This window comes from Moschus berezovskii, chromosome 11 (assembly GCF_049115385.1).
Source record: "Moschus berezovskii isolate FMDL1 chromosome 11, NW_MosBer_1.0, whole genome shotgun sequence".
Taxonomy (NCBI): domain Eukaryota; kingdom Metazoa; phylum Chordata; class Mammalia; order Artiodactyla; family Moschidae; genus Moschus; species Moschus berezovskii.
Window position 1 is genome coordinate 31,838,961 of NC_142470.1, and position 26,450 is coordinate 31,865,410.

General features: G+C 34.6%; 1 protein-coding gene across 4 annotated transcripts in view; it reads right to left on the minus strand.

Annotated features, from left to right (window-relative positions):
• ATAD2B (ATPase family AAA domain containing 2B) overlaps positions 1-26,450 on the minus strand; it is a 119,622-nt gene that overhangs the window by 86,324 nt on the left and 6,848 nt on the right. For 2 of the 4 annotated variants that reach the window (XM_055401020.2, XM_055401018.2), the window contains exons 2-9: positions 18,064-18,215; positions 13,472-13,521; positions 12,970-13,123; positions 11,336-11,438; positions 9,856-9,964; positions 8,930-8,971; positions 7,470-7,586; positions 4,691-4,766 (exon numbers count right to left, since the gene is read on the minus strand). In XM_055401020.2, the coding sequence (XP_055256995.2) occupies positions 4,691-4,766; positions 7,470-7,586; positions 8,930-8,971; positions 9,856-9,964; positions 11,336-11,438; positions 12,970-13,123; positions 13,472-13,521; positions 18,064-18,215 (803 nt within the window). The remainder of the gene's footprint in view (positions 1-4,690; positions 4,767-7,469; positions 7,587-8,929; positions 8,972-9,855; positions 9,965-11,335; positions 11,439-12,969; positions 13,124-13,471; positions 13,522-18,063; positions 18,216-26,450) is intronic. The other 2 variants (XM_055401022.2, XM_055401021.2) reach the window with 1 other exon arrangement.

Here is a 26,450-nt window from a genome sequence, read left to right on the forward strand (position 1 = left end):
GGATGGCCAGAATCAAAAAGTCAGACAATATTAAGCTTTGAAGAGAATATGAAAAACTGGAAACCCTATACACTGATGGAGAAAATGTAAAATGGTATAGTCATTTTGGAAAACATTCAAGCAGTTCTTAAATGATTAAGCATAAAGTTATCACATGGCCCAGTAATTCTACCCCAAGGGATATACTCAAGAGAAATAAAAACATATGTCCACAAATTCCTGCAGGCCAGTGGTTAGGACTCTGAGATTTCACTGCCAAGGATGCAGGCTCAATCCCTGGTCAGGGAACAAAGATCCTACAAGCCACGTGGCTAGTCAAAAACAACCACCAGAAAAAACAAAACGAAACAAAAATCCTCTAAGCCTCAATGACAAGATTATTAATAACCATGAACTCTCTAAGATATAAAATATATCTTTCTTAAGCATCAGTCTTACAGAGGACATGCTAGAGACATTCCCAATAAAGAAGTGGGGTACAATTAATATACAGAAATTAACTGTTCACATATATACAAACAGCCATCTGTGAAAAAATATAAGAATAAAGAAAAAAAAAAAGGACAAGGACATCTTTTATGTAATATAATATTTATACATTATTCATAATTTGATAATAAATGTGGCAACTGTAATCAATGGAGAAAACACAGACTCACTCAATAAATGAGGTTGGAAAAACTCATTTTCCACCTCAGAAAAAAGCTAGATCCATACTACAAATCTCACACAAGAATAAAATTCAGATGGATCAAAATTAGAGTAAAATATGAAACATTAAAAAGAAACAAAGGTGCAATATGCATAACTGATTCACTCTGGTATACATCTGAAACACAACATTGTAATCAACTATACTCCAATAAAAATTTTAAAAATGAAAACCATCAGTATTCTAAATTAAATTAAATAAAAATAAACAAAGGTGAACTTCCTTAACACTCTAGATTTGGGAAAGTTTTTCTAACTATGATTCAAAATCTAAAAATATTGTAATTGTTGTTGTTCAGTCACTCAGTCATGTCCAACTCTGCAACCCCGTGGACTGTAGCACACCAGGCTCCTCTAAACAGGAGCCCACTGGGTTCCTCTGCCCATGGGATTTCCCAGGCAAGAATACTGGGGTGGGTTGCCATTTCCTTCTCCAGGGCATCTTCCCGATCCAGAGATGAACCTGCATCTTCTGCTTGGCAAGCAGATTGTTTACCACTGAGTCAGCTGGGAAGCCCCTCTAAAAAAACACAGTAGGCTGATAAATTTGATTACATAAAAATTAAAACTTTCTGGTAAAGACAACCAAAAGCAAAGTTGAAACACAAACTAAGAACTGAGAAAAGAGACTGGCAATTTGTGACAAAGGACTACTATACTACATAAAGAAAGAACTACTTGTTGTTCAGTCACTCAGTTGTGTCTGGCTTTTTGTGATCCCATGGACCACAGCATACCAGGCTTCCCTGTCCTTCACCAACTCCTGGAGCTTGCTCAAACTCATGTCCATTGAGTCAGCGATGCCATCCAACTATTTCATCTTCTATCATCCCCTTATCCTCCTGCCTTCAATCTTTCCCAGCATCAGGGTCTTTTCTAATTAGTCAGCTCTTCACATCAGGTGGCCAAAGTATTGCAGCTTCAGCTTTAGCATAGTCATTCCTATGAATATTCAGGGTTGATCTCCTTTAGGATTGACTGATTTGATCTCCTTGCAGTCCAACAGACTCTCAAGAGTCTTCTCCAGCACCACAGTTCAAAAGCATCAATTCTTAGGCATTCAGCCTTCTTCATGGTCCAACTGTCAGACTCATACATGACTACTAGACAAACCATAGCTTTGACTGTAGGGACCTTTTTCAGCAAAGTAATGTCTCTGCTTTTCACTACACTGTATAGGTTTTCTTCCATAGGTCATAGCTTTTCTTCCAAGGAGCAAAGGCCTTGATTTTATGGCTGCAGTCACCATCTGCAGTGATTTTGGAGCCCAAGAAAATAAAATCTGTCATGGTTTCCATTGTTTCCCCATCTATTTGCCATGAATCGATGGGACCAGATGCCATGATCATTGTTTTTTGAATGTTTAGTCTTAAGCCAGCTTTTTCACTCTCCTCTCACCTTCATCAAGAAGCTCTTTAGTTCCTCTTCACTTTCTACCATGAGAGTATTGTCATCTGCATATCTGAGGTTACTGAAAGTGACTGCACCTTCTGCTTCATCCAGCTCAGCATTTCCCATGATATATTCTGCATATAAGTTAAATTAGCAGGGTGACAATATACAGCCTTGATGTACTCCTTCCCCAGTTTTGAACCAGTCCGTTGTTCCATGTCCAGTTCTAACTGTTGCTTCTTAACCTGCATACAGGTTTCTCAGGAGGCAGGTAAGGTGATGTGGTATTCCCATCTCTTGAAGAATTTTCCACAGTTTATTGTGATCCACACAGTCAAAGGCTTTGGCATAGTCAATGAAGCAAAAGTAGATGTTTTTCTGGAATTCTCTTGCTTTTTCGATGACCCAGCAGATTTGGCAATTTGATCTCTGGTTCCTCTGCCTTTTCTAAATCCAGCTTGAATATCTGGAAATTCTCGGTTCACGTAATGCTGAAGCCTCACTTGGAGAATTTTGAGCATTACTTTGCTAGCGTGTGAGATGAGTGCAATTGTGTGGTAGTTTGAGCATTCTTTGGCATTGCCTTTCTTTGGGATTGGAATGAAAACTGACCTTTTCCAGTCCTGTGGCCACTGCTGAGTCTTCTAAATTTGCTGGGATATTAAATGCAGCACTTTCACAGCATCATCTTTTAGGATTTGAAGCAGCTCAGCTTGAATTCCACAACCTCCACTAACTTTGTTCGTAATGATGCTTCCTAAGACCCACTTGACTCCAGGATGTCTGGCTCTAGGTGAATGATCACACCATCATGGCTATCTGGGTCATTAAGGTCTTTTTTGTATCGTTCTGTATATTCTTGCCACCTCTTCTTAATATCTTTTGTTTCTGTTAGGTCCAAAATGTTTCTGTCCTTTATTATGTCCATCTTTGCATGAAATGTTCCCTTGGTATCTCTAATTTTCTTGAAGAGATCTTTAGTCTTTCCCATTCTATTGTTTTACTCTATTTCTTTGCATTGTTCACTTAGGAAGGTTTTCTCATGTACATGTATCCTTGCTATCCTTTGGAACTCTGCATTCAAATGGGTATATCTTTCCTTTTCTCCTTTGCCTTTTGCTTCTCTTCTTTTCTCAGCTATTTCTAAGGTCTCTTCAGACAGCCATTTTGCCTTTTTGCATTTCTTTTTCTTGGGGATGGTTGTGATCACTGCCTGCTGTACAATGTCACAAACCTTCGTCCATAGTTCTTCAGGCACTCTGTCTATCAGATCTAATCCCTTGAATCTATTTGTCACTTCCACTGTATAATCATAAGGGATTTGATTTAGGTCATACCTACTAAAAGTAGATTAAAAGCAAGCAGATTCACATGGTCATATAATTTTATAAATTAGCAATAGTTTAGAAAAAAAGAACAAGAATCTATTATAAAATAGGCAACATTTACAGACATTTCAGGGAAAAAAAAGTAAATGTCCTTTAAAAATACAGGAAAAAATACTCTTGTAAGAGATTCAAAAATAAACCAAGATTTCCTTTTCAATTCTCAGACTGGCAAAAATCCAAAAGTTTGAGAATGCGTTTTGCTGGGAGAAATACAGAGAAGTAGGGACTTTCATACATTGCAGGGTTGACCGCAAGCTGATTCAACAGCATTAAAGGTCATCAAATTACAATTTCACATTCTCTTTAACTCAGAGATTCCACTTCTATAAGTTTATCCTACAGACATATTTGTACACATGTAAAAGATGATTATGCAAGGGTATGCATTATAAACCACACACTGTAATAGCAAAACAGTGAAAACAACCTCTCAATAAAGAAATAATTTTAAAATTACAGTATATCTATATTAAATACAGTAATGTTATAGACCTATAAATGTGATATTTTGCTATACTTAAATGAAAAGACAGTGAAAACAAATCCAGTCAAAAAACAAGGTATAGAACAATGTGAAAAGTATATTTCAGGTAAAAAGAAGGGATAACAATCAATGTATGTATTGGTACACACACACACACACGTATGAACATATTCTCTAAGGACATACAATCTAATAAAAATGTTTCTATGGGATACTGAGAGGCTTCTGAGACTAGAAAACAACTTTTAATGTTTATTTATTTCATTTTTGAGCCATGGGGAATCTATTACCTTTTCAGAAAACACAGTAGAGAAGATAGTCTTTCAAAATCAAAACACCTCTTTGTACATCTAATTGAAAGGGCAAAAGGAACCTAAAAGTAGCAAAGACTAACTGACTCAATTCTTCCAATGAAAGCAATGTGAGTCTCTAGACTCAACTTACTAAGAGACCAGAAAGCTGTGTAGCTTTAGGGAACATAATTGTTAAAACAATAATCATTTCTGGCAAACTGAATCAGGAAGATAACAGTCACACTTAGGGTAAAACTATTAGTGACTAATTAAAGAAGATGCTATTTAGTTTTCACTGGCATTATCATTAACGACATTAAAACCTATATCCTCAATGTAATGCATTTACTATGTGGTACTTACGGAGATATCTAAATGATAGATGGAAATATTTCCTCCTTTCAAAAACTAACAAAACATACCTGATATGACTTCTTCGTGCTGGAGATCTGTGAATATCAAAAAGGGTATTTTCCCTCTTTTTTTGATGAGCTGGTACTTAAAGAAAAAAAAGACAACACAGAAATAACTAATAATAAATTGATAAACTGATATATTAAAGAAGCAGAAATTACTTCTGTTAATTTTCTGAACAGAAGTTGTCTTCAAGTTCTAAATGCTGTCTAAAGGAAGCACAACAAAAAGAAATATTTTGTGGTAAACACTATAAACTGCAAATAAACATTCTAAAAAAAAAAAACGTTAAACTAAATCTTTGTGACTTTAGGTTAACCAAAGATTTCTTTGACACACCACCAAAAGCCTAATCCATTAAAATGTTTTGATAAACTGAAATTCATCAAAATTACAAATTCTGCTCTTTGAAAGATAGTATTAAGAGAATATTTTTCAAGAAGCTACCGAGAAAATATTTTAAATCACAATGACTGATATCCAGAGTACATAAGAACTCTCAAAATTTCAGTAATAAAAAACCAAACAATTGAATTGAAAAAATGGGCAAAAGATCTGAATACTTCGCCAGAGATAATCTTGGCAAATCAGCACAAAAAATATGCTAAATATCACTAGTCATTAGCGAAATGTAAACTAAAACTACAATAAATATGTACTAAAATTAATTTTTAAAAATGACCACACCAAATGTTGAAAAGAATATGAGGTAACTGAAACTCATACACTCTTCATGTTAATTGTTCAGCTGTGCCCGTCCCTTTGCAACCCCATAGACTGTAGCCCACCAGGCTCTTCTGTCCATGGGATTCTCCAGGCAAGAATACTGGAGTGGGTTGCCATGCCCTTCTCCAAAAGATATTTGCAACCCAGAAATCATATGTAGGTCTCTCACATTGCAGGCAGATTCTTTACCATAAAAACTACCGCCAAGGGATTCCATACACCATTAGTGAGAATGTAAATGGTATAATTACTTTGGAAGAGTTTGGTAATTCTTAGTAAGTTAAATATACACCTAATTATAAAACCCAGCCTTCTACTCTTAGGTATTTATAAGAAAAATGAAAACATATGTCCAAACAAAGACTTGGAAACATATGTTCATAACATCTTATGTATTTATAATACCCAGACACCAGAAATGTCAACAATCCAAATGTCATCAACAAACGAATAGGTAAACAAACTGTGATACACCCATACAATGGAATGCTACTCAGCAATAAAAAGAAAAATACTACTGTCATGGATGAGTCTTACTGTTATCGTGCTGAGTGAAATAAGTCAGACAAAAAAGAGTATATACCATATATAAAATTTGAGAAAATGTAAATTTATCCACGGTGACAGAAAGCAGGTAAGATAAGTCACTGCCTGAGGATTGGGAGAGGGAGGCAAAAGAAGGTTGAAATGAAATGAAATGAAACTCGCTCAGTCATGTCCAACTCTTTGAGACCCCACGGACTATACAGTCCATGAAATTCTCCAGGCCAGAATACTAGGGTAGCCATTCCCTTCTCCAGGGGATCTTCCCAACACAGGGATCGAACCCAGGTCTCCTGCACTGCAGGCAGATTCTTTGCCAGCTGAGCCACAAGGGTTAGGAGTAGATTATAAACAAGCAGAATGAAATTTGAGGGTGGAGAGTTGATGAAAATGCTCATTGTCTTGACTGTGGTGACAGTTTCATAAGTAAATCCCTAAGGCATTTCCAACTTGGCAAATTGTACACATGAAGCATATGCAATGGCAGTGGATTACATATAACTCACACCTCAATAAAGCTTTAAAAAAAGAAACCACTAGAAAAGTGGCTCACACCCTTTCCTCTGTCCTGACATAGCTCTCCTACTACTATCAGGGCTCTCTGTGATGGCGACTCCCAACTGGGGTTGAGAAACGTCTACATGCTTTGGCGGGCTTCTAGTGAGGTGACTTTGACATTTCCAGAGAATCAGTCACCGCTTTAGAGCATGAGAGTTTGAATAAAACGATCCATTATGTTAAATGAAAGTAGCAAGACATAAAAGGTCACATACAGGCAAATCGATGCAGACAGAAAGTACATTAGTGATTGCCAAGGGCTGGGGGGACGGAAGTATAGAAGGAATAAAATATTCCAGAATTAGACAGCGGTGAAGACTTCACACCCTTGTGAATATACTAAAAACTCATAAATTGTACAGATAAAAAATAAGCAAAGCCTGGCAAAAATGGCAAATTTCATGATATGTGAACTAAATTTCAATATTCTATAAACTGGAAGAAATCAATCATAATGGAATTTCCCAAGAGCTAGGGAAATAGTCAACAAAATAGAACCTATGGAACTGATTACTTGTCATCAGATTTAAAAGTGTTAGGATAAACTGTTTCCTTCTCAAGACTAAAACAAAACACAAACCTACCTTACTGGCCAGCTGCCTTTTTGTGAGTTTAGCTTAAATTACTTAACCACTTGGAACACAGAGAGGCTTGCCCTAAAGAACTGCAGCAAATGAAAGTACTCAATAAACAACATAGTAATACAAAAGTATGAGCAGTATTTATCATTAAATTTAGGATTATTTAAATAAAATGTGCATGCACTATGTAATTCTACATTGCAGTTGTATCCTCCAACATTCAGTCATGTGTGTGAATAGAAGCATACATAAGAAAAGATATATGGAACCCGTAAGAGATTTCATTCTTTTAAATTCAACAACACTAATTTTTTTAAGGAACAGAGCAGAATAAGCTGCTCTATCACAAAAAGGAAAGAAGTTACTTAGAGTCTCTTACCTATTGGAGGTGCTTGGTATCGATCCACTGTTTTTCTTTGTCTCAAATTATATGGCCTATCATTTTCTTCTCCTTCTGCCTCTTCAACCTCTATATCTCCATCTTCCTCTTGAGATTCTAGTTCCCACACACAAATGAAAAAAAAAAAACTGCTTTAATCTACAAGGATTGGTCTACTCTAAAACTGAATATTTATATTTTATCTTTCACTCTTTCTACACAGGTGACATTTAAAAGTGTCAACACTGTATGATACAGCATAAATCAATGCAATTAAAAATGAAACTAGACAGATGTAAAAGAAAATGCCTTTCCTACAAATAATATAGGTCTCTACTAAATATATCAGTATGATCACAATGGAGCTCTTGATTCACCTATGACTTTTCAATCTTTTGTATTATCTTTTTGGACATACAAAGCAATAATAGAATATGATTCAAAACTTTATTACAGCAATGCCCAATTAACCACTGAATACAGTTAGCATTCACATACTACTTGATAGTTCCAAAAAAATACGCTTAAAAGATAATTACTAATGTTATAACAAGAGAATTTTTGTTGGCAGTGTAATGGCTTATTAGGCCCACTGATAACAGGTAAACACAGATTAGTTACATTTTTGGTAGAAAAATTCAGGCAGAAGATTGGGAGAGAGTATGAAAGCAGATTTCTAGGGTATTGGTAATAGTTTATTTCTTGACATGAGTGATCAGTTTATAATTTACCTGGCTATACATTTAAAAAATAAATTATAATGTACATAAATCCTTTATTTTTAAAAAGTGATTTTGCTATAGCTATGATGTGACATCTATTTACAGTTTAAAAGTCTGGTGAAACACTACTATATTTAAAATGGATAACCAAAAAGGACTTATTATACAGTACATGGAATTCTGCTCAACATTATGTGGCAGCCTGGATGGGAGGGGAGTTTGGAGGAGAATGGATACATGTATATGTACGGCTGAGTTCCTTTGCTGTCCACATAAAACTATCACAACATTGTTAAATGGCTATACTTCAATATAAAATTAAAAGTTAAAAAGAAAAGAGAGTCTGATGAAAATGTTTAAGCTTATGGTCCTCAAATGCAATGTACTTTATGATTAACTTTTTAACCACAGGAACTGTCAATATAACACAATCATATTAAAGCACTGGAAAAAAATTTTAAACTGTCAGTGATGCTCAGTGAAATAGGAGACTAAAAATGCAAAGGACTTTACATTTTACTCATGAGAAAATTAGCAAATGCAATATTACTTAACTAAATAACACTTTAAATTACTTGCCCCAAATAAGTTTCCTTAAAACTTCAAAAAATTACCTTTAAAAAAAAAACTGCATTATTTATTATGAGAAAAAATTCTAAACATGGCAAGTCCTCGGGGAAATCTACAAAGGTGTTCAGTTAATAATAAGGCAAAAATCACATTATAAATCTGTCTCACCTATACTGATTTTCTCCAAAGGAAGCAATATAGAGGTTCTAGCTGTAACAACAATAATATTTGCTCAATAAAATACTTTCATTAAAAATATCAACTCTTCAAAACTTACTAATAATGTATTAATTACAGAATTTGAGAAATAAACCCATTCTTATCCATCTAAGCTACACAAATAGTAGGAACTAATAAGATTTCCCAGTGAAAAACAACTACACTGCATTTAAAATACACCAAATCTTCTAAAAATCCATTTTAATAAAGAAAGTTAACACGTACAGAATTAAACCCTATAAATGTAAATCCTATAGATTGTACTAGTCATCAATTTATAATCCTCAGACAAATGTGCTTTCATCTACTCCCAAATCCAGCCTGACAAATTCAGCCAGGAATCTTCAAATCAGAACTCAGAAAGGCCTCAGAAAAAAGCAGTACCACTCCCTCCAGTAGTATTAGCAGTCTTTCTTTCTCTTAACTTCACCATCCTCTGTGCATAACTAAATTTGCGATCCAAATAATCATAGATTTAGATGGCTATAGACAGAGATTTCCAGTTAAAAAGTACCTAAATACAAAAGAGGTCATGCCTACTAACAAGCAAATCAGCCCATGGCAAATGCTACATCAGATTAGGTCATTTAAGGATTACCAACAGCTTACTAATGAGATATATCAATATTACACAACAATGCATGGCACACAGCAAAGGCATTTTTCCAAATGAAGGAATTAAATACTCAGAATGCCAATGGAACAAAAATTATTCCAAATTACATAATACAGACCTCTAAAGTCAAAAATCACCCATGCAGCAATATACTATACACACACACACACACACACATATATATATATAGTTTGTATATGTTTTTCTTTCCTCCCACCTGAGCTTTGTAGGATTTATTTCATAAAGGTGCTTTACAAACCTTCTTCTTCACCCTCAGTAGAGACTTCATGATGATTTTGTATCCCATAACTATTTCTTCTCAGTGACTTTCTTCGCCTTTTCACTCTTGAATACATATCCATGTTTTCCTTTTAAAGAGAGAAATCTGTCAAATATTAACATGAAATTTATTCCCAGACATCAATATCACTAGCCCAATGGGACATGCCCACTTGATAAAATTTATTGAGGATCTACTTGTAAGGCACAGATCAATGAAAATGGACCTTACTGAATTCAATAAATGAAACAAGAAGAAAAATAAAACTTTTAAGATATGTGAAAATTGGGCAGGGAGAGGGGAAATGTGCCTAGGGGAATGGGGGAGGAAGCATTTGAAATGAGCTTTGACAAAGACAGAACTGCATTAAGTCCTCAACCAGAAGTATTAACAAGAGTAAAAGATAGGAAAGGAAGAATGATGTTTGTATTTGGACAATGATGTGTGAGAAGATAAAAGTTTGAAACCATATTATGCCAGTTGAGGTGTTTTGGGGTTTTTTTCTTTTATTTATTTTTAACTGGAGAATAATTGCTTTACAATGTTGTATTGGCTTCTGCCATACATCAACATGAATCAGCCATAGATATACATATGTCCCCTTCCCCCTGAGCCTTCCTCCTACTCCATCCCACCCCTCTAGGTCGTCACAGAGCACTGGGTTTGAGCTCCCTGTGTCATAGAGCAAATTCCCACTGGCTATCTAAGGTGATTTTAATTAATTCAGCACACATTAAAAAACCATTAAAGGGACTTCCCTGGTGGTTCAGTGCTTAAGACTCCATACTCCTAATGCAGGGGATATAGGTTCGATCCCTGGTTGGGAAACTAAGATCTCACATGACTCACAGTGCAGCCAAAAAAAAAACCTTAATAGTTGACAGAATCAGAGTTGTACTTTAAGATGTTGTTGTTTAATCACTAAGCTTCATCCAACTCTTTAGCCACCCCATAGACTATAGCCCACCAGGCTCCTCTGTCCATGGGATTTCTCAGGCAAGAATCTGGAGTGGGTTGCCATTTCCTTCTCCAGGAGATCTCTCTGGCAAAAGGGCAGAGGGTCTTTTGAGGAAGCTTGTGGCAAGCAAGGTATGGATAAAAGAAAAAAGAAAACATTAAAATCTCAGATTAAATTGGAAACGAAAAAGGTACAATTCTGTTAATTCAAGAAAATCCAAATGCTGCTCTGAGTTCCTCAATCAAAATAAAACTACTTGCAATGGTTGTTGTTGTTGTGTTAGCCGCTCAGTCATGTCCGACTCTTTGCAACCCCATGAACTGTAGCCTGCCAGGCTCCTCTGTCCATGGGATTTCCCAGGCAAGAATACTGGAGTGGGTTACCATTTCCTCCTCCAGGGGATCTTCCTGACCCAGATATCAAACCTGGGTCTCCCATATTGCAGGCAGATTCTTTACCCTTTGAGCCACTAGGGATAGTTGTTAAGGTTAACATACTCACAAATTCTGTATCTGTCCACATTCGAAGCCGTTCTACTTCTCCTGATCGACGATTCCGTCTAATGTTTATGTTGTCCATTTCCTGTAGTACAGCTTCAGCAGTACTACAATTACATAATAAAACTAGGGTTTAGACAATTGCAGGATCAAATTCTGTATCATACAGGTAAAAGAGCTCACCATCAAAGCATAATTAAGCCATCTAATTTCTAACTGTACCTAATATCCCAATGGCAACCCACTCCAGTATTCTTGCCCAGAAAATCCCATGGACGGAGGAGCCTGGTAGGCTACAGTCCATGGGGTCACAAAGAGTCGGACACAACTGAGCGACTTCACTTCCTTCTGAACTATATGAATCCATTAGAAGATAATGCCTCAAAAACAGATGGAAACACGGAATGCCCTGGCTGTCCAGTGGTTAGGACTCAATGATTTCACTGCTGGGGCCTGGGTTCAATCCCTGGTCAGGGAACTAAGATCCCACAAGCCATGCAGCTTGGCCAAAAAAGAAAAGAAAGACAGAAACAGAACATCTTCTGTCATGATATATTAAAATAAAACATAAATAGAAGGCCTTTGTTTACAAGGCTTCAAGTATTTAAATTCATAATACTACTACAAATAACTGACTATCAGATCCATGGTACCAAAAAAAAAAAAAAACTAATTCAAATCTTTTTATTTGAAGATGGTGTTAAAAATTGTATAGAATAAAGAATTTGTAAAAAGTTTAAAGCCAGCATAAGGTTAACTGAACCAATACATTTTTCCTTTTTTAAAAAATTTACTTATTTTTCAATTGAAGGATAATTGCTTTTCAATATTGTGCTGGTTTCTGCCATACATCAGCATAAACCAGCCATAGGTATACATATGTCCCCTTCCTCTTAAACCTCTCTCCACCTCCCACTCCAAGGGCAGATATATTTAGAAATTAGTGGAAATTGATATCCACAAAATATATACTGATATTGACATTTTAAACACACACGGCACTTACTATGTGTTCAGATACTGATCTAGGTACTTAACAAATAATTACTAATACAATACTCAAATTTGACACTACCACAATAAAATATAATTTCCTCTCCTTTCAAATAGGAATTACACCATCTCCCTTCTCCAGGCTATTACAAGGATTCAGTAGGATGATTTATTATTTGAGAAGAATACAGTTTCATTTGCACGTAGATGCTGAGGAGTCAGCAAGGTTATATCCAACATGTGCAGTCTCAAAAGACTTTCAATTCAGTATCTTGACTAGGTAAAACTATACCTATTATATATCAGTAATGGAACTTAATGTTTCTTGAAAACTGTCAAAACATAAATGTTAAGTGAGCAAATATTAAAGGACTATATTAGTGAAGTTAAAATTACTTTTTATATTATCTAACTATGCCCAAGAGCTTAAAAAGTATGAGTAAAAAAATATGCTATCACGTAAATTGCATTAAATCTAGTAAAGTGACTAGAAATTAACAATTATTGCTAACCATGGTTACTTCAAATTAAGTTTTTAAATAATTGTACTGATTGCTAAGTCAGTGCCTAAGTTACTTTTTAAAACATAACTGGCTTTAAAAAAAAACAATTACATGAAACTGTTTACTGTAAAAACATTCATACCTATTTACCAGTTGATCAAATAACAAACTCTGGTTCACACTTTCAAATCTGTTTTTCCTGGAACGACAGCTTTTTCTGACTTCCATGTCACCATTCATACAAGAAAGTTCCCCATCTCCTTTCTTTTCCCCTCGATGGGGATGGCTTCGAAGGGCTACAAGAAGAGAGAAATTTCCATTTCAAAGTACAGAGTATAAAAAGAAAGAAATAAATAAAAAATTACTTTAAAAAGACTATAAGGAGCTTACTATAACCTCTTAAGTTGGCTTTAATATCCAATAATGTAAAATTTCTAAAACTGTTTACAATCTGCCATGATAAATTATTTCAATTGTACTAATTTCTCAATGTTTAACAATTATATACATATTTTGACTGTAATCCAGTCACTTCCAACAGTATGCTGAGCATACTAGTAAATTATGCTATTTTACCCCACTTTAGAACTCTAACAACATTATAAACATTTCAATACTAACCAGTTTCATAACAGAATACTCACATAAGCTACTATGTCCGTTTGGTAATGTAGCACCAGGCTGAGAAGTTAACCTAGAACACAATTATATTTAATATGCAAACACATCAACATTCATTTAAAGAAACAAAAATGCAATGCTGGTGGAATCACTTTAATCTTTAAAATGTCACTAATGCAATATTACTTTTTTAAAAGGAAAGACAACATTTTTTTACCTAAGATTGACAATATACAAATTAATAAAATACACTAGTGAAAAGTCCATTACTTCAAGAAAAGCTTTAATAACAAGTTATAAACTGAACTCACTCTGTCTTCAACTCTACAAACTAAAATCCAATGAAAAGGCTGAAGCTTTGTATGTATCATAAAGTTAACTAATGCCATAAACAACAATGGTCACAGACCTTTACTACTTGTTTCCATTGACAACCTAAGATTCAAACAAAGTTATTCAAACAATAAATTGTAAGAAGAAAAAAGTACTTGAACACCAACAACGCTTAATAATTTCTTCAAAGTATTATATTACACATTCTAAACTAATACATGAAAACGTAGTTAATCTCTCAAACACTCTCCCTTTTGGTAGAGGGACAGAAATGTTAAGTCACTAGAAAGATACTGAAAGTGTCATCAAAATATGAAAACTTATGGAAGAAAGTTGTAGAATACCTTATTATAATTAAAATTCAAAAACAAAAACTAAAAATTGTTACGTAATAAAAGAGCTGTCAACATAAATTTTTTTTTGTGAAATACCCAACAATTATCAATTCCAAATATTAAAAAGGGGAGAGAGAGGACATTCAAAAAATAATATACATGACTTTCTTCTGCTTATCTATGTGCTTTGCACAACAGTTTTTAAATAAAATATTCTAACATTTTTGGTTACTCTAGCATGCTTTATGTTAATTATATATATTAAATGTTATAAATATTAATTATAAATGTCCCTGTCTAGTAAAAGTCACAGATGGAATGACTACATGATATAAACAAAAACTGTTACGTACCTTCCAATTATCAAGAACACAAAAATAAAAAACTCCATCCCTCCTTTCCCCAGGAAAACAACACAACCATCTTGTTCTAAAATACTACTTCTTGGAAAGTATTTCATTTTTAGAATCTTTATTACACAATTCTCCTGGTAAATGAGCTTGACTATAAAGTAATAAAATTGATGTGTTATTAGGTTATTCCTTAGAACATTACACATGTGGAATTTCCTAGAATCACTCTTAAAATCCACTTAAAACCACATAGAAAAAGCATAAATACACTTTGGCTTTCGACCCAACATAACATTAACTCAGTTTAATCAGTTAATTCACAACTCTTGGCTTCAAATGAATTTTAGCTGTATGTAAGACCAAATGGTTGTAATTTCACATAAATTATTCAAAAGAAAAGATGCTAACCCTAAAATCATCTACAAAAGAAATCTAAAACTCCATTGAAAAAATAACATCATTAGGATGAAAGCACAGTAACAATTTTTGTTCCTCTAAAGAAGACAGTGCTTACTTGCTTTTATTTCATAGCTAATGAAAGATCCGATTTAAGATGGGAGAAAAAAGAAAACTTCTTCAATCAATCCCATTATCTTACAATCACAGCTTACTGTCATCATTGTACCATTATCATTTCTCTTTATAAAAAGGAGAAAGAAAAAAAAGGAGATCGAATATGAAATACTTGGGTATAAAAAGATAATACTGGTATTTCAAGGGTTGGTCTGCCTATACAGTTGCATAGGTGCTTAAAGTCTCTTGAATCAATGTTCCCAAAAATTAATCACTTAAAATGTAACCATGCAGGTTCACTGATTAAATGAATCCTCTAATAAATCCTTTATGATTATGAAGTCCCCTTTGTTTATTTTTAAAATGGGAGTAAGTGGGGGATATTTCCCTTTATCTCTGTACCCTAAATTTTTTAAATGGAGACGCTATCACTGCATTCAGTAATTATTACATTAAAAGTTTCTACACCTTTAATTATGTGGAACATGCTACCAGTTCAACACCAGACTCAAAAATCATTACTTATTCACCCACATAAATCCAAGGCATTCAATGATTTATGAGAATTTTAAACCTCAATTCAGCAAGAGCATTCATTTGGAAAAACTTTAACCACTACCAGCCTTCAATTTTAATGAGCCTCAGCAGTGGTGATTACGTTTCTGCCTAACCTCACTACTCCCAAATCATCTGACCACAAAACCAAATTTTCACACATATGACACTTTAGTGCACAGTTAGGCTTATCAAAGATTTAATGTCATGTGTTTCTCTGAATATGTCTATTATTCTACAGACATCAAATGCATGCCATGTTCTCCATGTTGACTCTCCCAGCGACCTACTCCCCAACACACAGCTCCAAATTAAAATAAATGTCAACTGATGAAAGTCAATGAAATGGGATTCTGAACTCAAAATATTTGTAAGCTCCAACAGTTATCTGGATTAGCAAGTGTATTTATGAATTTCTACATATAAGCTAAAGAAAAGATGTAGTAATACAGTAAAGATTTTTACCAAGAAAATTCTCATTTTAAAAAAATATTATCAATCACTGTTAACTATATTGATAAACTTGGGACTTTAAATATATAAACCCAGATTCCTCCCCCAAAGAAAACTTATAATCTATCTCAAATCATTTATGAAGATGTCAAAGTTCTAGTTCCATTTTAATCTCTATATTCATCCAATCTCTAAAATTTATTTCTAAATGTTATTTTACCAATCAACAGTAGTTTCTTTAAAGAATGGTTGTTAAAGTCCTTTAAGATTCATAATTTTTCACAGCTAATACTAATTTTTATCTTTATTCAATTTTCCTCCAAATGAACTATATTTTAAAAAATCATTTTCCTGAAAGAACTTCAGTAACTTTACCTTAGATGCTCTTAGAACTTTAGATTACCAAAATAAAGGAATTAGGATTCTCAGGTTCATGACATAAAAACTAATTTAAGCACTCATTTAAGTGAGCACTAATATAATATAAGCACTAATATAAGCACTGATTTTTGTATTTATATTATCTCAAAATCTAAAATATTTTTAACTACAAGTTTCCCAAAAATTCAACTCTGTTGAATCTGACAGACCAAATGGCATTTTCTTTTCAGGTCATCTGAAATACTAAAAGACTCTAGCAGTGTAGCACTTTATCACATTCCTCGATGAAAGTTTAACCCAAAAACTTTTAAAATTGTGTGAACTGCTAAACATTATTCTCCTGCCAAAACAGAAGCAGTAAATTCTATTAGTATTCATTATTTCTTAAGTTTCTTATTCAAAATGTACTTAAAGTTTTTTTTTTAAAGGAATATACTCTTAAGGTATCTAAATGGAAGCAAAATTCTTTCTTGTTTTTACAAGAAAGACATGATTAAGATTAATTTATACAGATCTCTGAGTGGATAAGATGTGAGAAATCTGCTGTACTAGAGAGGCTCATACTTGAGTTACACTGTTAAAATTATCTTACAATTAAAGGCTAAACTTTTAACAGTAAAAGAATACTTTTTAGAAACATATGTTAGAAAAAGAAGGCTGATTCACTCATCTAATAAACACAGGATACAGATTACAACCCATAAATCAAGTGTAGAAGCATAATTAAAGGGCAGTACTTATTTTAAGTGACATCATTATAGTGATCTGGATCTGTTTCATCTCACAGATGAATGAGTACGGGAAAGTTGGGAAAGTTTAAAAAAATATATCAATAGACTGATTCACATAATTTTCAACTTAGCTCTCAGACAATGCAAAATTAAAAATTTTTGTTAAAGTGGTACATATTAAATTAGGCACAGACTCTTTAGAGACTAGTAAATACATAATGCGTATCAAAATCTATGTAACTCCAAAGATCATTTTCATTAAAGACTAATAACAGTGTCCAGAATTTACCTACAGACATAAAAATACTGTCAAAAAGGAATTCCCTTTTACTTTTGTTTGCATTTGGCACATCATCAGCACTTTTACATCAAAAACTTTGGAAAAAAAGACAAACCAAGGATTCTAAGCTGAAAATTTAAATCTTTTCTGAGTGTGTGTACAGCTGTCCTATCCACATTACATTAGTACCACTTACTTTGATGAGTAAAATTACATTCATAATACATATCAAAGCAGACAGAGAAAATTTAAGTTGAAAACAATCAGATACATGAAAAGATTTATTAGAAATTAATTTAGAATTTATTACATTTTAGCATACCAATTCAAGTGGAATATTTAATAATTTTAGGAAGAAGAGATTTTATTTTCAAATAAAAAAATACTTCTAATCATTGTTTTTATTTAAATTTTCAGGAGTATAAACATGTATGCACATTCAAGACCTATCAAAATTCTTAATGTTTTAAATAAATAATAGTTCCTATTACATACTAAATGTATTTTTGGTATATTTAGAGAAAATAAAATTACATACAAAAATTATAAAATAAGCTTAATACAATTTATAAGTATTCCTAGACAGGTGGTTTTACAATTTAAGAAAATTAGCATTATTATCAGCCCTGAATCCCACCAAAAAAATTATGAAAAAACAATGGGTGAGTTCTCCCTTCTCACCTGGCCTGTCCACTTGATATGTTCCATTCTTCTCTCTGACCAGTAGTTCGTGATTTTGATTTGTCTTTGCAAACTGAGTCAGGTTGTTTCAAAGTGCGTTTGGCTGGAGGAGACACGTGGCTATCACTTAAACTACCATCAGCTTCAGCTTTCTGCAAGAAAAAATTTAAAATGCATTTCTTATTGTACCTACCCACCATTAAGAATAACCTTGATCACCTAATCAAGTTGGTGTCTGCCAGGTTTTCCCACTATAAAGTCACTATTTTTCCCTTTGTATTTGATTAGTTTATGTGAAATCATTCTTAAAATTAACCAATACTCTGTTCTTCATCAAACTCACTAGCCACAGCATTCACTGACTACTATTTGCCTTTATCCAATACCATCACGGTGGTAATTATCTAATCCAATCACTCCTATACAGTTTAGTTGGCATCCTACTAAGAATTTTCCCTCCTCAACCCTCCTTACTCAATTCATTCACTCATTTCCTAACTGGGGGGAAAGAAAAAAGCAAGATTTCCTCAAGTTTGTTCAGTAAATTAATAGAAATTGCTAGGAGAAACAAAGGAAAGCTCATTGTCAAAAAATTTCAGAAAACAATGAGGTCCAAGGTTTTTTGCTTCAGGACTTTTGTAAGTCTTTAGTATGTTAATACGCAGGGACTTCCCTGGCAGTCCAATGGTTAAGACTCTCTACTTTCAATGCAAGGGGCACAAGTTCTATCCCTGGTAGAGGAACTAAGATCCCACAGGCCACACAGTGATACAGAAAAAAGTTAATATGCAATATAAATCTCCAAGTATGGATGACAATATACAACAATTCACAGACTTATTTAATCAAGCTCTTTTTTCATGGAGCATCTGTCAGTTCAGTTGCTCAGTCATGTACAACTCTGTGGGACCCCATGGACTGCAGCACACCAGGCTTCCTTGTCCATCACCAACTGGAGTCATCTGTAGGTACTGAAGTTTCACAAATACACTCTGGGAATAAGTACTATGTACTTACTGAATTAAAGGAAAAATAGTAAAAGTATTTGAAGTTAAACTATTTTTTAAATATGTGAGTTATTATATAACTGTGAATATTATATAACTAATGACTTCAAATATCATAAGTCATATGAGTTTATATGTTTATTTACCAGTCATTCTCTCATATTCTACAGACTTTTTACAGCTTCATGCAGGAGTATCTCTCAAAGTGTTGTCCACATACTAACTGAATCAGAAAGCACCTGATTTGTCATTAAGAAACATAACCTGCTAAACTAGAACCTTGGGTGGAGGTGGGATATTTTCAATGAGGGCCTCCAAATGATTCTCAGCACACAGAAGTCTGAGGACCTCTGGCATATAAAAGATTTAAGTATAGCATGATACACATCATTTTAAATGCTGCACTATACTACTCCTACAGTGAAAAGACTTCAATCATGACTAGGCTTATAAACAGCATTACAAAGGTTTCCTTCCCTCCAAAGAACTCTAGGGATTTAAGTAAAGCAAAAAAACCAAGATGCAAATACTACAAAATAATTACTTCAGCACCATCTAATTAACTTCAAGCTTTAGGAAAGCTTTACCTACAAACCTGATACCAACAGTTCACCTTTAATAGGATGATCATAATGCTCAATTTTAACTTCTTCAAAGCATTTTACTAGTTAATTACAACCTAACCCTTTGAGGGAAGGCGTTGCTAGTTTCAGGATAAAAATATTTAGGAGAGATTATGCAATCTACCCACAGTCATTTAGCAATATGTGTCAGAGTGATTACAATCCATGAGCAGGAAAAGCATTTCAAACAAAGGAAATAATTTCATTTAACAAACATTTGTTGAGGACCTACTGTGCACATAAGACTTGAGGGGGAGGACTACGTAATGGTTTAAAAAAAAGACTAAAGCCTTCTTAAACCTTATACACAATCTATTGAATTGACAGCTACAGTAATAACATATAGCAAATTACAGTAAGTACTAAAATAGGAATTGGATTCCCTGGTGGCTCGGATGGTAAAGAATCTAGAAATACACAATTCTCTGAAAGCAAAAAATGGTAACTGCCAGCTGAGATGAAGGAAGACATCATAAATCATGTGAACTTTATTTTATAACAATAATGGAACACCTAGAATTGTCAGAGGAACATGATTCAATGATGTGATACATTCCAAGAGAGGTATAATAGTAATAATGTCAAATCGTACAAAAAGTACAATAAAAAGTTTTCCTTCCCACCTAAGTGACTTTTTTGCTAAACTCTAACCTTCTAAAATAGGTAGAAAAGTTTTCCAATTTGTAAAAGTGAATTCCCTGAGTTTCTTAAACCATACTCATCAGCTACCACAAATATTAAATACTATTCTACCATAAATCTCCTAAAATTAGGTAAAAGAACTTGAGAATAATGAAACAGAGAAGAATTTTATGCTGCCCTGGTTTTCAGGGAAAGCTTCCTGCCCAGATTAGAATTTGTTCAGAAATCTAGAACCTGGACTTAAAAAAAAAAATGTACCCAAGCACAGCATTAAAAAAGGAAAAATTCAAGGCAGTAAGTGAATTAGTAAACCAAGAGATTGATTCAAGTCCTGATGATGGATTCATACAGCATTATAAATGTAGAAAATAAGAAATTGATTCCAGAAAGTGGAATAACTAAGAGATTAGTAACACCAATATTAAATGTAAAGACAGGATGGGCATAAAAAGTGGTTGTGTTTTAGGAGCTACGGAGGAAGGTGGAGGGATGTGGGGGGAGGGAGGTAGTGTGCAGATGTTGATGGGAGATATGTAACAGTGAATTATGATTTTGAAAGTGAGGTTTAGAATTCTAGCCAGAAATCTAGGGAGATATCTATCAGATTGTGGGAAACGCAATTCTGAGACAGTGATGTGAGGACTAGAGAAAGACATGAAATTGTACTAAAAGGGTCATAGGTAACATACAGAGTGAAAAAACAAGAGAACAAAAGTAAAAAACCTTTAAAAAATGTCTATATTACAGAGATGACCAGAAAGGACCTCACATAAACTAGAGAAAAAGACAGTGTCTCACTCAAACAAGGCGAGTGGAAGTTGGTTATAAAAAGATCAGATGGGATAATAGCTGGTAAATGTGTGGATTGGTAATTAGGAGGTCACTGTAACTTCTTTTTTCTTTTTTTCTCACTGTAACTTCTGACAGGGCAATTTCTGCAAAATGCTGAGGTGGAAATCACTAAGTGAAGAGTTGAGTGAGTGGTGAGAATGTACAGGTGATAAACCACAAAGCTACTCTTGAGAGTGTCAGAATTAAGAAAAATAAGACAACAGTCTTAAAGAGGTTACAAAGTCAAAGAAGTCAGTGAAGAAAAAAAAAATTTTTTTAAGAGACCTGGATTCTTGTAAATAGAAGAAAAGGGACCACAGAAGAGAATAAGCTATAATAAAAATTTAAAGAGGGGAATTCCCTGGTGTTCCAGTGGTTAAGACTTGGTGCTCTCACTGCTGGGTTCCATCCCTGATTGGGGAACTCAGTTCAGTTCAGTTGCTCAGTTGTGTCTTTTGAACTGTGATGTTGGAGAAGACTCTTTGCAGCCCCATAGACTGCAGCACACCAGGCCTCTCTGTCCCTCGCCAACTCCCAGAGTTTACTCAAATTCATGTCCATTGAGTCGGTGATGCCATCCAGCCATCTCATCCTCTGTTGTCCCCTTCTCCTGCCTTCAATCTTTCCCAGCAACAGGGTCTTTTCAACTAAGTTAGTTCTTCGCATCAGGTGGCCAAAGTATTGGAGTTTCAGCTTCAGCATCAGTCCTTCCAATGAATATTCAGGACTGATTTCCTTTAGGATGGACTGGTTGGATCTCCTTGCAGTCCAAGGGACTCTCAAGAGTCTTCTCCAACACCACAGTTCAAAAGCAAAAACTAAGATCCCACAAACCATGCAGCAAGCCCCTTGCCCCTAAAAAAGAGCAAGATAACTGATGAGGAAAAGATCCTCAAAGACAAAAGAAAAAACAGAATAGGAACAGCCCCTGTTAGAAAGTATACTGGTTTCATCAATCTGTTCCAGTTTCCTTTATAAGACAGCTTTTTCTTCCACCTTTTGAAAAAATGGGTACTCCTGTTTTCATGAGAAAGCTTAAAAGTGCAGTCAATTTTTCTTTCATTTGTAAAAAGAATTCACAGAGGCAGCAGTTACCATGACTTCAGAAAACAAAACTCACACTGCTATTTATTGTCTTAGAGCCAATTCTATTCTACAAAGTCCTAAAACTTCAGACACACAAAATACCCTAAAATTTCCTCAAATATCCCAAGATCAACAGCTTACTAGTTTAATATTTCTAAACAATCATCATGAAAGACTATAAAAAGGGGGGAAAATATAGAAGTGAGCTGAGGAGCTAAAAAAAGATAAAAATAGTTTATATCTCTTACAGTTTAAACTGCAATTTTCTTCCTGGAAGATAATATCTTTTTATCTGAAAATATTACATGACTTAAAATGACAAAGAGACAATGGGCATACTAAAACATGCCACAGACTTAAAAGAGAGAACTGTCTCCTATTGCAGCACTACCACTGTAACTCAAAAACTACTACTTACTTCATGTGCTGTGCTTAGTCACTCAGTCTGACTCTTTGCAACCCCATGGACTGTAGCTTGCCAGGCTCCTCTGTCCATGGAATTCTCCAGGCAAGAATACTGGAGTGGGCTGCCATTTCCTTCTCCAGGGGATCTTCCCAACCCAAGGAATGAACCCGGGTCTCCCACAGTGCAGAGAGATTCTTTACCAGTTGAGCCACCAGGGCATAAGATTGTTAAAACCAGGTTGAGGAAGTATTCAGTTGGCCAAAAAGTTTCTTCAATTTTTAAGTGAAAGACATTTTTCACTTTCACTAACAACTTTACTGAACAATGTATTCACCATTTTGTTCCATTCTATTACGTTTCAGGCATCTTCATAATTCCACCTTCCCAAAACTTTTTCTTACTGAGCAAAGAACTGTTCTAGGTGTCTTTTATAGTCTTTTGAAATTTTTCCATTAAGAGAATTTTTGTAAAGACTGAAATAAATGAAAATCTGAAGGTGCAATGTCTGGTGAATACGGTGGATGAACCAGAACTTCCCAAGCAAGCTCTAACAGTTTTTGCCTGGTCATCAGAAAAACGTGCAGTCTCGCTAAGGTCTTCATGATAAAAGAATATGCATTTTCTGTTAACTAATCCCAGACAATTTTTATCAAGCACTGCTTTTAGTTGCTCTAACTAGAAGCAGTACTTGTTGGAATTAATTGCTTGGAATCTGCTCCTGCTCATAGTAGAGGACTCCCTTCCAATCCCACCATATACACAACATCACCTTCTTGGGATGAAGATCGGCCTTTGTTGTGGTAGGTGGTGGTTCATTTCACTTGCCCTACAATCTCTTCCATTCCACATTATTGTATGGTATCCACTTTTCATCACCCATCACATTTTTAAAATGGAACATTTTCATTACATTTAAGTAGAGAATTACATGCAGAAATGCAATCAAGGTTTTTCCTGACTAACTTATGTGGAACCCAATCACCACAGCGATGAATATAACCAAGCTGGTGAAAATGATTTTCAGCACTTGATTTGGATATTTTCAGTATGTAGGCTATCTTCCACATAGTATAACATAAATTGTTCTCAATTAATATTTCCCTTTGATTGGCGTCAACTTCAACTGGTCTACCCCACCATGAAGCATCGTCCAGTGAGAAATCTCTAGCATGCAAACTTCCCAAACCACTTTTGACACATTCCATCAGTCAAAACACTGACTCCATATGTTATACAAATGTTTGTGTGCATTTCAGTTGTATTTTTACCTTTCCTGAAACAATAAACCATAATTTGCTGAAAATGTTGCTTTTTTCTTCCATCTTCAATATTATAACGGCTACACAAAAATTCAACAATTTTGTAAGTTTGTTCGTTTTTTAATGCATGCTGATGTGACAGCTGTCACAATACAATCTAACAGAATTGTTTCAAATGGAGTTAAAGACAACTAAGTGCTACCAGGAAAAAATCAAACTATTTGACCAAGCACTAAAAGTAACAAATGTCAACAACTACAGCCTGACAGTGGATAGTCTCAAGTAAGGATACTTGCTTGACTTTGTAGTAGAAAGATAACTTCATAAGCTTATTATCTTCAGTGATCCATTCCTTCCACAAACAAAATTTACTAACACCTATTCCTGTGTTATCTTGTTCCCAGGTGGCGCAAATGTTAAAGAATCCACCTATCAATGCAGGAGACGCAAGAGACACGGGTTTGATCCCTGGGTCAGGAAGATCCCCTGGAGGAAGAAATGGCAACCTACTCCAGTATTTCTTCACTGGAAAATTCCACAGACAGAAGAGCCTGGCAGGTACAGTTCATGAGGTTGGAAAGAGTTGGATATGACTGCGCACACATGTACATACATATTACTTTGCTAGATACTAAATATACTTGATGATTATACAGTCTGTCCTTAAAGAAACTTAATTCCTAACTCCTTAAATTAGCCAGTAAAAAGTATATAAGATGCTTGCTCCTTGGAAGAAAAGCTATGACAAACCTAGACAGTGTATTAAAAAGCAGAAACATCACTTTGCTGACAAAGATCCATATAGTCAAAGCTATGGTTTTTCCAGTAGTCATGTACAGATGCGAGAATTAGACCAGCAAGAAGGCTGAGCATGGAAGAATTGATGCTCTCAAACTGTGGTGCCAGAGAACACTCTTGAGAGTCCCTTGGACTCCAAGGAGACCAAACCAGTCAATCCTAAAGGAAATCAACCCTGAATATATTCATTGAAAGGACTGACACTGAAGCTCCATTACTTTAGCCACCTGATGCAAAAAGTCAACTCACTGGAAAAGAGCCTGATGCTGGAAAAGACTGAGGGCAAGAGCAGAAGAGGGTGACAGAGGATGAGATGGTTAGATGGCATCACTGACAAAGGACACGAGTCTGAGCAAACTCCAGGAGATAGCAAAGGGGACAGGGAAGCCTGGTGTGCTGCAGTCCACAGGGTTCCAAAGAGTCGGACTTGAATTAACAACTGAACAACAGCAACAATTGCCAAAAATGTTGCTTTTCTTCCATCTTCAATATTAAAATAGCTACACAAAAATTCACCAATTTAGTAAGCTTTTCAAGACACAGCTGACGTGACACTTGTCACACTACAATCTAACAAAATTGTTTCAAATGGAGTTAAAGATAACTAAATGCTACTAAGAAAAAAACAATTTGGACAACCACTAAAAGTAACAAATGTGTACAATTACAGCTTAAGAGTGGATACAGTCTCAAGTAAGGATACTTGCTTGGCTTTGTAGTAATAATGTAACTTCATAAGTTTATTATCTTCAGTGATCCATTCCTTCCACAAACAAAATTTATTAACGTCTATTACTGTGTTAGATACTAAACATACTTGATGATTAAACAGTCTGCCCTTCAAGAAACTTAACCCCTAACTCCTTTCATCAGCCAGTAAAAGGTACAAAAACTTAAATGCAGAGAGTTTGGGGAAGTGGGGTGCATATTGATTTAGCCTATTTATAGAACAATTTGGCAAAAACTATAAAAGTTTAAAGTATAATATACCTCTGACTCAATATTTCCACTTTGCCTAAAAGAAAAAGGTTGCTTTATGTGACATTATTTATAATATTAAAAACATGGAGAAAACCTAACTGTGTATCAACAGGGAAAAGTTAAAGAAGTGAGGTATAAATATACAACAAAATGTTAAAAAGTTAGCAAGAAGGACAGATATGAAAGAACGTACATGATACATAGTTAAAGAGAAAAAATAATTATCATAAGTAGTTATTTATACTAACCCATACAAGTATAACCCATACATGTATGTATAACCCATACATGTGCAATGGTCTGGAAAGATATACACCAGCTTTAACAGTGGTTATCCCTGGGAAGAATGATCTAAAGGAATAATGGGAGTGGGGAAAGTCCTTTAATTTTTTTCTGCACATTTCCATATTACTTGAAATACTGATTTCATGACTTTAAATAAATATTTTGTCTAAGAGCTTAGGTAGAATCTTGTTTGCTCCTTTCCCTTCAGTGTCTGGTACATTGTCACTCAATAGATACTAAAAATTAAAGAAAGAAACTTCCATTTCCCGTTGAACTGTTGCTTTTAAAATCATATGGCCTTAGGCAACTATCACTTCTCAATTCTCCCATCTAATAACCTTGGAGACTTAATTAGAAGAGTAAAAACTAAAACATGAAAATTAAGTTATATTTTTAATTCACTTAAAATACGTCCAAATTTTTCATACAGAAACTACCCTGCACCAGTTTCTCTCACATTTGTACACAT